General features: G+C 42.8%; 1 protein-coding gene across 1 annotated transcript in view; it reads left to right on the top strand.

Moving 5' to 3' along the window:
* Tmem135 (transmembrane protein 135) overlaps nucleotides 1-15,032 on the top strand; it is a 161,721-nt gene that overhangs the window by 17,681 nt on the left and 129,008 nt on the right. Inside the window, exons 2-3 of the mRNA XM_075952387.1 lie at nucleotides 5,269-5,396; nucleotides 7,748-7,840. Coding sequence (XP_075808502.1) covers nucleotides 5,269-5,396; nucleotides 7,748-7,840 — 221 coding nt within the window. The remainder of the gene's footprint in view (nucleotides 1-5,268; nucleotides 5,397-7,747; nucleotides 7,841-15,032) is intronic.

Here is a 15,032-nt window from a genome sequence, read left to right on the forward strand (position 1 = left end):
ACTCCAGGTGGAGTGTCTTTGGTGCTCAACATTCTCTCGGGAATAGAGCGGTGTTGCCAGGAGCAATTGTGTCTCACTACCACAAAACTCTGAGCTAGATTAAAGGCCATTTTCTACAGCTCTTTGAAGAAGTTGAAGATTATCTATCTATACTGAGTATAATCTCTATATATCTAAGGAACCTGGTTAGTCTAATTATAAATGACAAACTTAGATGACTATTAATCTATATAATTCTCAATATCTATCTAACTTAAAGACTAAGAAAATAAACGAGTGTGAAACAAATGAGGACAATGACCTCAAATATAAACAATGTACAAATATACATTGCAGTAGGTAAATATATATCAATACACAAACATTATATAAGTATCTTAATCATAGGTAGAAATGTACACTGCAATATGGTAAATATATACAATATATATATCAATACAATATATGTCAATACATAAAAAATGTTTTAAACAGAGGTAGAAACATGCATGCATACAATAGTCAATATAATTTAACTTTGTATCAATATAGAAGAATCAATACCAATATATTTGTCTAAAAACAGTAACTCACAATTATAAATCTATTATCCCATCATCCCCTTTTTTTTTCAAAATGATCCCTGAGCTTATAAAATTCCTCCCCCAACCCTCAATCGTATACTAATTATAACCAACCCCTAAATGATGTCCCTAAACCCAAGGGCAAACTTTACTGGGAGAGGGGACGTCGTCCTCTAGAATTACTTCCAACTGTCATGGGGGCGACGTTCTTTCTGGGGGATCCTGTGAAAGTAAAATGATGGTTAAATTTCAAGATCAATGTCTTTTAAAATTGCCAATAGTCTCTGAGTATTTTGTGCAGGTCTGGCCAAAATGTTGTATAAGATGTGCACCATTTCAGCTAACCAAGTTGGGCGCCAAAATGAAGGCGAAAGTCACAAACAATGCCACCAGTATACATTAAAATAAAGACAACAGTTTTGTTAGGGCAAGCCTCCTTGCCTTTGGCTTTTTATAGCTGTACTTCTCTCTCCCCCTTCCCTTTAGTTTCTCTCAGCCAGAAAGTTATTCTTCCTTTCTACACTTGTCTTCAGAACAGTGGTGTGCAGGTGTGGGTATATTCAGAGTGTGGTCCTTTGAGATTGCCCCTTTTCTCTTAACATAGGCTGTTTATATTGCTGTTTTGTGTCCTTTTTCCTTTTAAAAATTTGTGTTTTGAAAATTTCATATATGACTTTTTAGTTAAGGTTCCTCTTGCTATGGTGAAACATCATGGGCAAATCAAGATGCGGAGGAAAGGGATTATTTGGCTCACACTTGCACACTATAGGCCCTCACTGAAGGAAGTCGGGGCAGGAACTCCAATAGGGCAGGAGCCTGGAGGCAGGAGCTGATGCAGAGGCCATGGAAGGGAGCTGCGTACTGGCTTGCTTCCTATGGCTTGCTCAGCCTGCTTTCGTACAGAACTCAGGATGTACAGGGATGGCATCACCCACAATGGGCTGGGCCCTCTTCCATTCATCATTAATTAAGAAAATGACCTACAGACAGATCTTATAGAGGCATTTTCTCTGTTGAGGTTTCCTCCTTTCTGATAACTCTAGGTTGTGTCAAGGTGGCATAAAACTCACCAAAAACACATGTATACAGTATATCTTGGTTAAATACCACTCCTCCATCCAGCTCCCCTTCTCCATGCCTCCAACTTCCATTCAATTTCTTACAGTTTTTTTTAAACTTACTAACCCCAGTTAGCGCTGTTCATGTGCAAAGTGTGTGGGTCAACTAACCAGTGGTCATCCATAACTGTAAAGAACACCCTCCTTTCCCTCAGCAGCCATCAGCCCCTCAGCTAAGAGTGGGGCATCAGCAGCCCCTTCCTTCTCTATGCTGGACCTTTTCATGCTTTCCGTCTTGTGCAGGCAACCAACAACAGCCGCTGTGAGCTCCTGTTTGTGACAGCCAGGCTGTGTCCAGAGACCAGCCTTACCCACTTACCCAGCGCCCTTCTCCATCCTCTGGCTTTCGTAGCCATTCGGCTCCTTTTAGCGTGATGTTTCTTGGACCTTAGTGGGGAGAGGAGATTGATATATATAGATGTTCAGCACGGCCGACTGCTCACAGTTGCTTGTTCTCAGCAGTTTGAGCAGTTAATGGGTTCCGCATTAACCACCACCCTCTGCATGCAGTAAGAAGCTCCTCTGCCCAAGGCTGAGAGCAGGGGTTTGGGCCCCTCTTTACTTATTGGATAGTAGTTATTCCATGGACATATCACAGTTTGTTAAAGCACTTACCTGTTGAAGACCATCTGCTTTCATAACTTAACAATTATGAGCAAAGCTGTTACAAACATTTGTACACAAGTGTCTTGTTAACATGAACTCTTATTTCTTAGAGATAAATAAATACCCAGGACAGCGATTACTGCTCGAATGGCAGTTGCTTGATTAGTTTTTCAGCAAACTGCCAAACTGTCCAAGTAGGATATCTTTATCATGTTACAGTTCTACCTGCAACAAACGGCCACCGAGTGCACAGGTGGTTTGAATTGTTGCTGGCATTTGTTCTTGTCGTTGTATGTTGTGTGCATTTGTAAGATTCGTAAGGTGTGTACATGTGGGTGTGAATGTGTGTGTGTGTGTGTGAGAGAGAGAGAGAGAGACAGACAGAGACCGAGAGTTCTTACCAGTGCATATACAGTCAATGTCAGGTGATCCCCTGTCACGTCTCCATCTGACTTTCTTGAGACAGCGCCTTTGATTGAATTCCAAGCACTCCATTTCAGCAGTCGGGGAGCCTGTGAGATCTGCCTGTCTCTGCTTTTCCGAGCTGGGTTTACAGATACACAATGCTGCTCCTAGTTTTTATGTGGGTGCTAGGATCTGAACTCTGACCCTCATGCTTGCAGAGAAAGCACTTTAACCCCAAAGCCATCCCATTCACAAAATGTGAAACCTAGGTTAGTGTTCCCTCTCCCTCTCTCTTTCTGTCTTGTGGATGGCCCTTGTTTTCACCTCTGTCTATTGAAAAGCCCTCCCTCCGTGTAACTGTTTTTGTGCCTTTATAGAAATTAGGCGTATTTGGACAAATTTCCTGATTCTGTTCTGTTCATCTGCTGCATTGTCAATATTGCAGTCAGATTCAGTAGCTACTGTTTCTGCATTTTCTTTATTTTTATTTACAATAATTCTTTTTCCTTTGCTCTCTGTGTGGATTATAGAACTATCTATGTTCTCAGACATCTCCTAAGGGGTATGATAGAAATTGTGTTGGATCTTCATTTCACACCGGGGAGAACTGACATCTAATTCATGAACGGGACATGTATAGTAGTTTGGATTTTGAATATCCCCAAAGGCCCATATGTTGAAGGCTTAGTTCCCTGACTGTAGTGCTGTTGGGAGGTGGAGGATGCCTTGGTGGCAGGGTAGGTGAAAGGAAGTTAGGTCACTGGGGACCATCGAAGGATATTGTAACCTTTGCCCCTTCTTGTTTCTCTCCCTCCCTTCCTTTCTGGCTGCCATGTGTTCCTACTCTGATACATTGCCTTACCACACACAAAAGCACACAGCCAGCTCATGGGCAGAGACCCTCGAAACAGCGGGCTCCAAACCCTTTTCCTGGCAAGCTGTTTACCTCAGGTGCCTTGTCCCAGTGACCAGAAACTGACGAATGGCAAGTCTCTTGGTTGTTCGTCAGGTGTCATCAGCAGCAGCACCTTCTTTCTCTGGGCTAGGAGTAGCACACTGTCATATTATGGTTTGTCATATTACGGTTATCCCCATTCCTCCCCTCCCCCCCCCGACTTTTCTATTCCTTGAAGGTAGGACTGGGCCTTCTGTTTCGTGTTTCTTTATATGCACGGCTGTTGAATTGTAAAGGAGAGATGGTCAATTTCAGAGACCTTAAGCATGAAGTAAGACCTTAGAAGAGGCCATTGGTTTTGCTGGCTTCCGACGTCAGGCAGTGTTATCTCAGAAAGATATGGGCTGACTGGAGAGGCGTGCAGCCTTCCTCCTCTCCACGTTCTTTCCTTTCTTTCAGCTCCTCTCCAGTTCTCTATCTTGCTGTTCTAACCTTTCTTCTTTGGTGCCGTTTCACAACTGTGGACAAGGATTCCTGCTCACCTGTGAAGATCCTGTTATTACTAGTTCAGTCCCTGAACCTATGGCCTACCCAGTGTTACTCTCACTGCAGTGACCCTCTGCGGCTCTGTGCTTTAGAGTGCCCACATGGGATCTTTCTTACAGTTAGATCCCTATCCAGAGCATATTACGATTTTTTTACTTTATTCCCTATAACATTAATATTGTGTTCACTGAGTAGACTCATATCTTGATATTTGTATTATCTCACTATTCCAGGGTTTTGGTGGTTTTAATTTAATCTAGAAATCATCTTTTTAAATTTAAGATTTATCAGAACCCAAACAAACAAACATGTTTTCAATTTAAAATTAAGAGCTGAATCAAGAAGGTTAATATTTTTCATTTTAAAATTGAAAGTTGAGTCACTGACAGGTTTTTAATTTGTAAATGTCTGTAACATTTAGGGCTTTCCAGTAACATCATCAGAGCACAGCTTGTTGGAGTAGGCTCTCTCTCCCATATGGGTTCTGGGGCCGGAACTCAGGTCAGAGGGCTCAGAGCAAGAGCCTTCATCCTCTGACTCAGCGTGTTGGCACATCATTAATGTCTCGGTTTTTTTTTTCTTTCAGGGCCCTAGAATGCCAGAAGCCATTAATTGTTGCTTTTTAAATGCTTCTCCTTTATCCCTCCCAGCTGCTGTGTGAATCCCTGAGTGTGCGAATGCCTTTGGTGTCCTTCACTGAGGTGCTGCGAGGATGCTGGGTCGGGAGCAGTTAAAGGCGCTTCTCTGCAACAGGCAGTTTTACCTGTTCTTTTTGAAAGTATGCTTTTCATTTGAAAACTGCTTTTATGGCTTGACATGTACCTTCCCGGGAGCTGACTCATCCTGTGAGCATGCTGTAATTATTTTTATTATTACTTTTATTTTATTACATGTACCTGCCCCGAAGCTCACCCACCATGTGCCTGTCTCGGAGCTGACTTGTCACATGACGAAAGCTGTCAATATTTTCAACTTAGGTGAATGCGAACATCTGTTCTAAAGCTTTGTTTGTACAGAGGAGCCAGGAAAACGGCGTCGTTCCTTTTAGTCTTTAGCATATGCTTTTACTCAGTAGCTTCCACTACTGAGTGAACCTCCGTGGTTGGCTTCAATAACAGAGCGTCTCTTTTTCCAGATTGCAGCCGTTCTCCGGAAGCGGAAGCTGGAGTACTACCTGTACAAGCTGTTCCCTGAGATCCTCCAGTCTGCCTCCTTCCTGACTGCTAATGGGGCCTTGTACATTACTTTCTTCTGTGTTTTAAGGTTGGTGCTCACAACCACCAGTTCTTGTTAACTATCTGAGTCACTGTTCTGTTGCTGTGAAGAAACACCACGACTGGGTCAACTTACAAAGACATTTAATTGGTGGCTTGCATACAGTTTCAGAGGTCCATGGTCCTTATGGCAGGGAGCATGGCTGCGGCAGACATGGCGCTGGATCCTTAGCTGAGAACACACATCCTGGTCCTCCTGATCCACAAATGGCTAGGGAAGAGGAGGAGGAGAAAGAAGAAGGGAGAGTGGGAGGAAGAGAGATAAGAGAGGAGACTAGGCCTGGTGTGGGCTTTTTAAACCTCAAAGCCATCCCCCACCCCTTCCACCCCAACCCTCCCCACCCCTGTGACACAACTGTTCGTATAAGGCCACCCCTCTGAACCCTTCCCAAACACTCCAAATGGTACAGCTGGGAACCAGATACCTGAATGTGTGAGTCTGGGGGTCTTTCATCATTCAAACCTACTGCGACAGATCTGTTTCATAATTGTCATTTACATTGCTCTCTTTCTAGCTTAGTCTGTGAAATAACATCTACCTCCAAGAAAATTTGTCAAAACAGGAGCGCCTTGGCCTCATGATGTAAATTTCAAATTACTGGCATGATTATGCAGCAAAAGCACCTCAATATAGCATTCATTTTCTGAAGCCTACTATAATTCTGAGGTTGTTGGTCAGGATTTCTGATCAGAATCAGAATTCAGGAAAGACCAGAAATTCAGAAATTCCCTGTCTATAAGGCTGGGGCCATAAAAGATATGGTTGTGCCTTGAAGGGTAAATAAACTGCCGTCTCTCCTGCCATCTGGAGTCTCCTCCTGCTGGACAGTGTCCTGATTCAGACTTGTATTCCATACCTGTGCTTCCTGCGGTCCACACTGAGTGCTGTTATTAGCAACCCCCCATTGCTGTTGGAAGCCAGCGTTTCTATCTGTCAAGTTAAAAGCCACTTCCTGTTATCCTCATCTTTGTGTTGCCTCAGGTAGTTTTATTTTAGTTAGAATTAAGCATAGAATTGTCAAATGCTCTTCTAGACTTTTTTCCCTTGGAGCGCTAGCATTTATAAACTTCACATAGTGGAGGCAGTAACCAGTAAGGTTTCATGCTATGGAACAGATTGCATCTTGAAATTGACTTGGACATGTGTGTAAGGAGCTTGGGCCTGTGGTCTCTGCGGTGCCAAGACTTGTTAGATCTCCAGGTAGTGACTGCCCTGGAGGCTGCTGTGGCAGCACACTCTTCTGTGGACTGCCTGGCTAAACGGGGGAAGCATAATGTACTTAACAGTAAGAGAATGTCGGTGTTCTCCCTGGAGCTGTCTTCCTGAGTCCCTTTTCCTCAGTAGCTTGGTAGATCTGTAAGGAAAACCTCCCTGTAGGCTTTTAGGCAAAAGGTTTTTAATGTCTCATAAGTGTTCATGGCAGTTTAAAAAACCCAGACTTCAATTAAGAAGATCATTTCTCAGATTCTTGATCCTTGTCTTTCTATCTCTGCCTGACTTCACACCTCTCCATATGTGTCTGTGTATGTGTGTGTGTATATACACACACACACACATTCCCCCCCCCTTCTTACCATATATTAGTTTACCACTGATCAATTTTGTTTAGGTCATTTCTAATATTTAGAGGCTGGTTCTCTCTTTCTTAGGAGCATAACTGTTTGAAAGAAAAACATAACTAAGTCAGGGAATGGTAGTGCATGGCTTTAATCTTAGCATTCGGGTGGTTGAAGAGTTCAAGGCCAGCCTGGACTACATAAGTGAGTTCCAGGCTAACCAGAGCTACGAAGTGAGATCCTCTCTCAAAACGATACATTTCTAATGTCCCTTTGTAAACATAATCAGTTTAAGCTATCTTCTGTAATATTTTGGGTACTCTACAGTGCTAGTAAATAAGAAATGGTATCCACGTAAACCTAAACATTGTAGAATACTTTGGCACCTCTGTAAGAAAGCATGAGGGTTGTAAAGGTAGAAGCAGTCTATCTTACATAACACTTGTCAGTCAGGTGGGTGGCCCACACAGTCCAGGAGAGGAGGCAGGAGGTCAGCTTGGAGACAGAGGCTCTCCTGGGTTCCATGGTGAGCTAAAGGACATTATGGGATACTAAACCAGATTCAAGCCAAACAGCAACAAGAACACTGGCAGTGTCTGCAAACTTGCTATGAGTCCTGCATAGCGCTGGCAGAGAGACAGCTAGTCTGGTCTGAAACATGGTGAATTTGGGGTACTGTGGAATACTTGGACAGAAGGTGGGTGGGGAGGAGAAGCTTCTGTTGGTAAGGGCTGAAATGACCAACTAGAAAGTTCATACAAAAATCCCGAATTTGAATTTCAGGAAGCTACTTGGAAAATTCTACTCCTGGACTCCAGGCTTTGGTGCTGCTCTCCCAGCCTCATATGTGGCCATTCTGATTGAAAGGAAAAGCAGGTAATTCTTACATAGCTACATGTTTAATAGCATTAGCTACCCGAGAGGCTTTGATTTTATTTTTGCTTATTATTTATTATTGCACAGAGATGAGAAATCTTTTCCAACATATTTTTTTCTGTTATGCAGCTATTTGACTGAAATTGTATGTGAACATTGTATTCGTTGTCTATAAAATAAATATAAGGACATTATCAATATGCAATACAAAAATAATGAAATATAAATATGAAAATAGATAACAGAAATACCAGTTTCTTTTTAATTAAGTAATAGAAAGTTCAGCCTAATGAAAGCATGCATATGCAAATTCCAGTGTAAGCCCGTTTCCTTCTCTGCATAGCACCCATGCCATACCTAAGAAAGTCAGTGAATTTTCTGGTCCCTGCTAAAGGCTGGTTGACTAACCCTCATAGCCATTGCCCTTTGAAAGAATCTGGTGAACCCTTTGCTTCATTGTTATTCACATAGAATTTTCCATGCGAACTCATTCATAGCCTCCGTAGATGTTGTGTAAGTTGTTGAGTCGGAGGATGATTGGGGCTCAAGCTTTTGTAAGAGTATTTATCATCGCACATATTGCTAAACCCAGAGGCCTCGTGGATGTTGTAATCCTGAGAATTTACAGGGTAGCGCAGCCCAGAGATCAGGTGGGGACTTGAGAGCCGCCCTCAGGATTCATAGTCTGGTGCTACCGCTAACTATGTCACCTCTGGCTCATTCTTTATCTGAAAATGGACGTAATCGTAGTCTGTCATGCTTTCGGATAATCTAGGTAATACATGGAAAAATAATTAGAACAACACAGTTATGTTGTGCGTGTGGTAAACAGTTTTTTTTTTGCCTGTAAGTAATGAGAGTTATTCTGCTCGTGGCATCTTGAATTACTTTTTAAAATGAATTACTTTTGAAAACATGTTCAGGAGATAATGACATGCCTTTCTCTATAAGTACCTTCTAGTCACTGTGGCACGATTGGCCGCTAGCACTTCAGTAGGATTAGGTTTATGTAGTTATCTGACCATTTCAGCAGGAACTGGTGACATGAGTTCGCACCTAACCTCCAGGGTCAACAGTTAGCAGTTCACAGTTTTACCTCATCTGTATCTGAGAGCATGTGTGTAGGTATGTGGCATGGGGAAGCATGTTGTGGACCTTAGGGCCATTTATCTGGAACTTCCTCAGGCCATTTCCCCTCATAACCACCAAGGTTTTAAGGTACTAGGAGTCACTGCTTGCTTTTGTGGATAGCATTATTCTTTGATGATGCGTTTCTTCAGTCTTCAAGGTTGTGTTACTGTTAGTATTCAAGGCTTCGATATCCTCATCACCGCTGCAATTATTATGTAGATTATGATTATAGTAGGTTAATTAATGTCCTTTTCCGGAAATTCCTCCATCATAGTCTGTGTTACTTTTTTTTGGGTAAGGAATTATTTTGCAGCAAGTCTAAATACTAATAGGGTCAATGCTGTTAATATTATCTCATTGCTTTCTTGCTGGAGAGTGCCGTTGGTCGTGTTTCCTGTCTGTAACCTAGTAAGGTTTTCTGTGCAGCTTGATTTATGCCCAGGTTTTTAAAAAAATCATTTTATGAAAACTTGAAAAATCCATGCTCTATTATTAGGGTTGAAAGGTGTTTCTAAGTTCTGTGCTGGTAATTACATTGTTTAGATTCTATCTTCACCTGGAGGTAGAGTCTTCGGATTTGCCATAGTGGCACACACCTGTACTTCCAACACGGGGAGGCAGAGGCACAAGGAGCGAGCACTCTGAGTTTGAGGGCAGCCTGGTCTGCACAGTGAGTTTCAGGTCAGCCAGGGCAATGTTGTTAAGTCCACGCCAAGTAAATAGATAAACAAGCAAACAAACATACAATAAACGTTTTTATTCCTTGCAGTTTGAATTCTTTGTTGTTTTATACATCACAGTCAGAATTATTTTTGTCTTTTCTTAGTATCTCTTAACATTTCTGAAATAGTCTGTGTGCCTCTCATTTTGTTTGGTGAACCAATTTGAAAATCTTTGTATTTTAACTAATATATTTATTGGTATCCCTGATGCCTTTTATTGATATCACTACCCTGTTTGCTCTTTAATTGTGCATATTATCTTCAGTGAGGTACTGTATGCCCCATTTTTATTTATCCTTTAATGTAGAAAAGCTGATATGCTCGGGGTGCTTCTGCCCTCTCTTCCTCTCGCTGCACCTAATGTGAAACTGGGAAGTGCACATTGATGACACTTCCCGTAGAACTCAGTGTTCCTGTTTTTACTGCACTCCTGTGCATGTGTACGGTTCTGAGCAGCTCGTCCTCAGGAGTTGACTTGTTTAATCCCATTGCTGTCTATACATAACATGGTTTCGTCACCACAAAGATCGCCCGCCCCCTAGGACCAGAAAATCTGTTCTGCACTTGTTTACCTCATGTTGAGGACTTGGAGAGTTGCAGAAATGGAGTCGTGGAAGTGTACTGTTTTAACACAGGCCATTTCTTTTTTAAACTAAGCATCCTGCTGTTGATCCACAGATCAACAAGATGTTTCCTACATCACTAGTTCATTCCTTTTCTATTGCTTAGTGTTCCTTTATGGAGATATACTGGTGTGTGTTTATGATTTATTCATTCTGTTGTTATTCTATCCATGACTTGGTATTATTTCTCCATCTATTTTGATTCTTTGAAATTTCTTTCATCACCTTTTGTCATTAGCAAGGCGTAGCTAACTTACCCTGTTTCAGAACACTTGTAGTGTTCTTAGTATGAGTTTTTTTTTGTCCTCTTAAAGGAGTCGTGGGTTCAAGTGTCTTTGTAGAGTTCTTTAGTCCTCACCATGGTCCATTCCAGGAACTGATTTTTGCCTCCAGTGAAGCCCCTTTGCTCACTCCTAACCATTCTTCACTGGCCTAGCAGTCACCAGTCAGTTTCATGTCTACATACTTTCTTCTCTGGTGGTTTCGTGTCAGTAGGGTCACACAGTATGTGGTTGTAGTTGGACTTTCCTTTTTGGGCTGCCAGCTCACAAACAAGGACATGGAAACTTACTATTAATTATGAACGCTTGGCCTTAGCTTAGGCTTGTTTCCTAAGTAGCTCTGATAACTTCAATTCACCCCACTTGTTTGTTTGTTTGTTTCTTTTTGAGACACAGTTTCCCAGTGTAGCCCTGCCTGTCTAGGAACTAACTCTGCAGACCAGGATGGTCTCGAACTCATGGAGATCCGCCTGCCTCTGCTTCTGCCACTTGAGCACTGGAATTAAAGGCACGCTCCCCCATGCACTAGTGACCTCATCTCCCTTATGCCCATCCTAGTTATTCCTGGTCTGGCTGGTGACTCCCTTTCTTCTCCCACACCCTGCTTTGCCAGAAGTCGCTGCTATGCCTCCTGCCTTGCTATTGGCTCTTCAGCTTTTAATTAAGCCAATCACAGCGAGACATGTTCACACAGTGTAGAGGACTGTTCCACAGCATGCGATCATTGGTGCACGATCCTGTTTGTTCAGCTGATGGCTTGAATTTCAGGATCTTGTGTACAGTGCTGCTTCGCTGCTTGTTGCCCTTGGAAAACCCATGCAACGGGTTCCATATCCTTTGGCTTCCAGTTGTGAGTGATGCTGCCTTAGTTTTGTGTACATTTCTGTATGGATTTCATCTTTTCATTTCTCTGCCTAATGAACCTAGCTGTGGAATTGCTGGCTTAGCTGGTGTCATGTTTAACCTTTTGAGGAACTGGGGGTTGTTTGTTAAAGTAGCTGTTGTTTTCACTTCCCTCCAGCAGTATAGGGTTTTCTGGGTAGTGTGAGGTGGTGTCTCAGTGTGACTTGGATTTGCATTTCCCAGATGGCTAGTGATACCAGACTTCTTTTGATGCACACCTTCTTTTTTTTTAAATTTATTTATTTATTAAAGATTTCTGTCTCTTCCCCACCACCGCCTCCCATTTCCCTCCCCCTCCCCCAATTAAGTCCTCCCCCCCCAGCCCGAAAAGCAATCAGGGTTCCCTGTCCTGTGGGAAGTCCAAGGAACCCCCACCTCCATCCACGTCTAGTAAGTTGAGCATCCAAACTGCCTAGGCTCCCACAAAGCCAGTATGTGCAGTAGGATCAAAAACCCATTGCCATTGTTCTTGAGTTCTCAGTAGTCCTGACTGTCCGCTATGTTCAGCGAGTCTGATTTTATCCCAGGCTTTTCCAGACCCAGGCCAGCTGGCCTTGGTGAGTTCCTGATAGAACATCCCCATTGTCTCAGTGTGTGGGTGCACCCCTCACGGTCCTGAGTTCCTTGCTCATGCTCTCTCTCCTTCTGCTCCTGATTTGGACCTTGAGATTTCAGTCCTGTGCTCCAATTTGGGTCTCTGTCTCTGTCTCCTTTCATCGCCTGCTGAAGGTTAATATTCAAGAGGATGCCTATATGTTTTTCTTTGGGTTCTCCTTATTTAGCTTCTCTAGGATCACTAATTATAGGCTCAATGTCCTTGGTTTATGGCTAGAAACCAAATATGAGTGAGTACATCCCATGTGATGCGTACCTTCTGTCCTGCTGGGGAGTGCAGGCTTGTACAGCTACTTTGGAGATCAATATGGCGGTTTCTCAGAAAACTGAGAATCCACCTACTTCAAGACCCAGCTGTACCACTCCTGGGCATATACACGTTCTCTCCTTCCACAAGGACACTTGCTTAACTGTGTTTATAACAGGTTTTTTCATAATAGCCAGAACCTATAAACAACCTAGATGTTTCTCAACCAAAGAACAGATAAAGACAAAATGCATTATTACTTAACTATTAAAAACAGTGACGTCAGGAAATCTGAAGGCAAAATGGATGGGAATAGGAAAAAATCATCCTGAGTGAGGTAATCAGACCAAGAAAGACAAACATGGAATGTATTCACTTATAAGTGGATATTAGCTGTAAAGTAAAAGATAATCGTGCTATGGAACACAGACCCCAAGAGGCTAAGTAATAAGGAGGACTTAAGGGCGGGGGGATGGAAGAGTCTCTCTGGGAAGGGGAAATGGGATAGATTCTTTTTGAGTGGACTGGGGGCAGATAGGGTTGGAACAGGAGAGATCAGATGGCGGTGGGAGTGAGGGGTGGGAGGTGGGGGGGGGAGGGAGAAAATACTGGGAGAAGCAACTTGAATTGGGGGGAATTTCTGGGATGAGATGGAAACCCAGTGCAATGGAAAATCCATGAAATCTGTGAGAGTGACCTTAGCAAAGATTCCTGGCAGTGGGGACACTGAGTCTGAACCAGCCATCTTCTGTAATCAGACAAGGCCTGAAGTGGAGGTGTTCAGACCCCAACCCAGAAATGTAACCTCCCACCTATAGTTTCTCCTGCATGCAGAATTCCAGAACTGGAGCCAAGCAGAATCCTCATCAGAGACCAGAGAGACTTCATCCAGCAACTGGTGGGAGCAGATGCAGACCCACAGCCAAATATTAGGCAGAACTCAGGGAGTCCTGTGGAGGAGGGGGAGGAAGGATCTGAGGAGCCAGAGGGAAAGGGGACTCCACAAGAACACAACCCACAGAATCAATTGACTAGGACTCATGCGAGCTCACAGAGATCAGGGAGCCTGTAGGGGTCTGACCTAGATCCTCTGCAAATACATTATGGCTGAGTAGCTTGCTGTTCTTGTGGGCTTCCTGACAGTGGGGAGGGGGTGGTCACTAACCCTTTTGCCCTCTTGTGGGACCCTTTTTCTTCTACTGGGTTGCTTCATCCAGCCTTGATGTGATGGTATGTACCCTGCCTTATTGTAACTTGCTATACTGTGCCTTTGATTGATATCCCTAGGAGGCCTGTTCTTGTCTGAGGGGAGGTGGATGAGAGGTTGGTCTGGGAAAGAGAGGAGGTGAGACGGAGAGACTGGGGGCAGGGGAGGAAGGAAAAACTATGGTCAGGATGTAATTTGAGAGAAGAATAAAAACAAAAAATATTTTGTCATTGGATTACTTTTTAGCTATTGAGTTGCAACTCTTTTTAGATATTTTGTATGCAAGTCTCTTACGGTTAGAATTGTATTGTTTCACTACTTTTTTGGTCATATCTTTCAGAACATAACAATATTTTGATTAAGGCCAATTCATCCTTTTTTATTTTTATTTTTTGTTTTATTGGTTTTTTTTGACAGCATGTCCCTGTACAGTCAAGGCTGACTTTGAACTCACTATGAATACCAGGCTGGTCTTGAACTTGTGATTGTCTTTCCTCAGTTTCCTGAGTGCTTGAAGTATAGATGTACCGACCACGGCAGTCTCTTTTTTAGTAAACTTTTATTGATTGTGCTTTTGGTGTCATATTTAAGAAACACTTACCACCCAAAGATTTGCTCCTGTTTTCTTTAAGAGCTTTATTTATAGCTTTTGTCTATTTTGAGTTCATTTCTGTGTGTGACCAGAAGTACAAGAATATAATGTTTTGCATCTCATCCTTTGCATGCTTATTGCTACTGCATTTAAATGACATGGACCTTGGACCTGATCATGACTCATGTGTTCTGGGAGTCACTGGTACAACCCTTGGAAATGTCTGCAGGAGATGACAGGCAAGCTTTATTTCTCGTCCAGTTTGCATTTCATGTCATCCTTCTTGTCTTACCGTGTACAGTCTCTTAGCCCTGGTCCTGACGCTAGCAGATGGCACTGTCCTTTACAATCAGCTGTGACGCGTGAGCTGTCATCTGTGCATCATCAGCTTTATAAAGTTCACACTTAGTCCGATATACTGTGGACCTTTATCGTGAATAGATAATTTTGCTGCATGGCTTTTCTATATCAATTAATATGTTCATGTGGCTTTTCTTTGGCTTGTTTAGAGTGGGTTTTTTTAACCTATGAATGCGGTCAGGGGTGTAGATAATGTTGTCTGTAGCTGAATTTCTTGGCGATATTGACAGGTTTTCATATAGAAGAGCAGTTCATGGGGAAGATGGTCCTGCACATTAGCCCATACATCTGTTGTCACTTTCTTCTTCCTCACCTTTGGGTCAGTCTCTGGGTAGTGCCAAGTATCTACCTGGGACAGCTAGTCTTTGTTGAAAACCTATGAACCATTTCTGGTCGAATTCATTGGTCTAAGTTTATCATTTGCTGAGAAAAATGTAAGACCTCCAGCTGTGGCTGGAGATTGTCTACTCTGTCTCTAGATGAGTTTCTCCAGCGGTTGATCCGTATCACC

Source organism: Microtus pennsylvanicus, chromosome 18, assembly GCF_037038515.1.
Source record: "Microtus pennsylvanicus isolate mMicPen1 chromosome 18, mMicPen1.hap1, whole genome shotgun sequence".
In the NCBI taxonomy this organism is placed as follows: Eukaryota; Metazoa; Chordata; class Mammalia; order Rodentia; family Cricetidae; genus Microtus; species Microtus pennsylvanicus.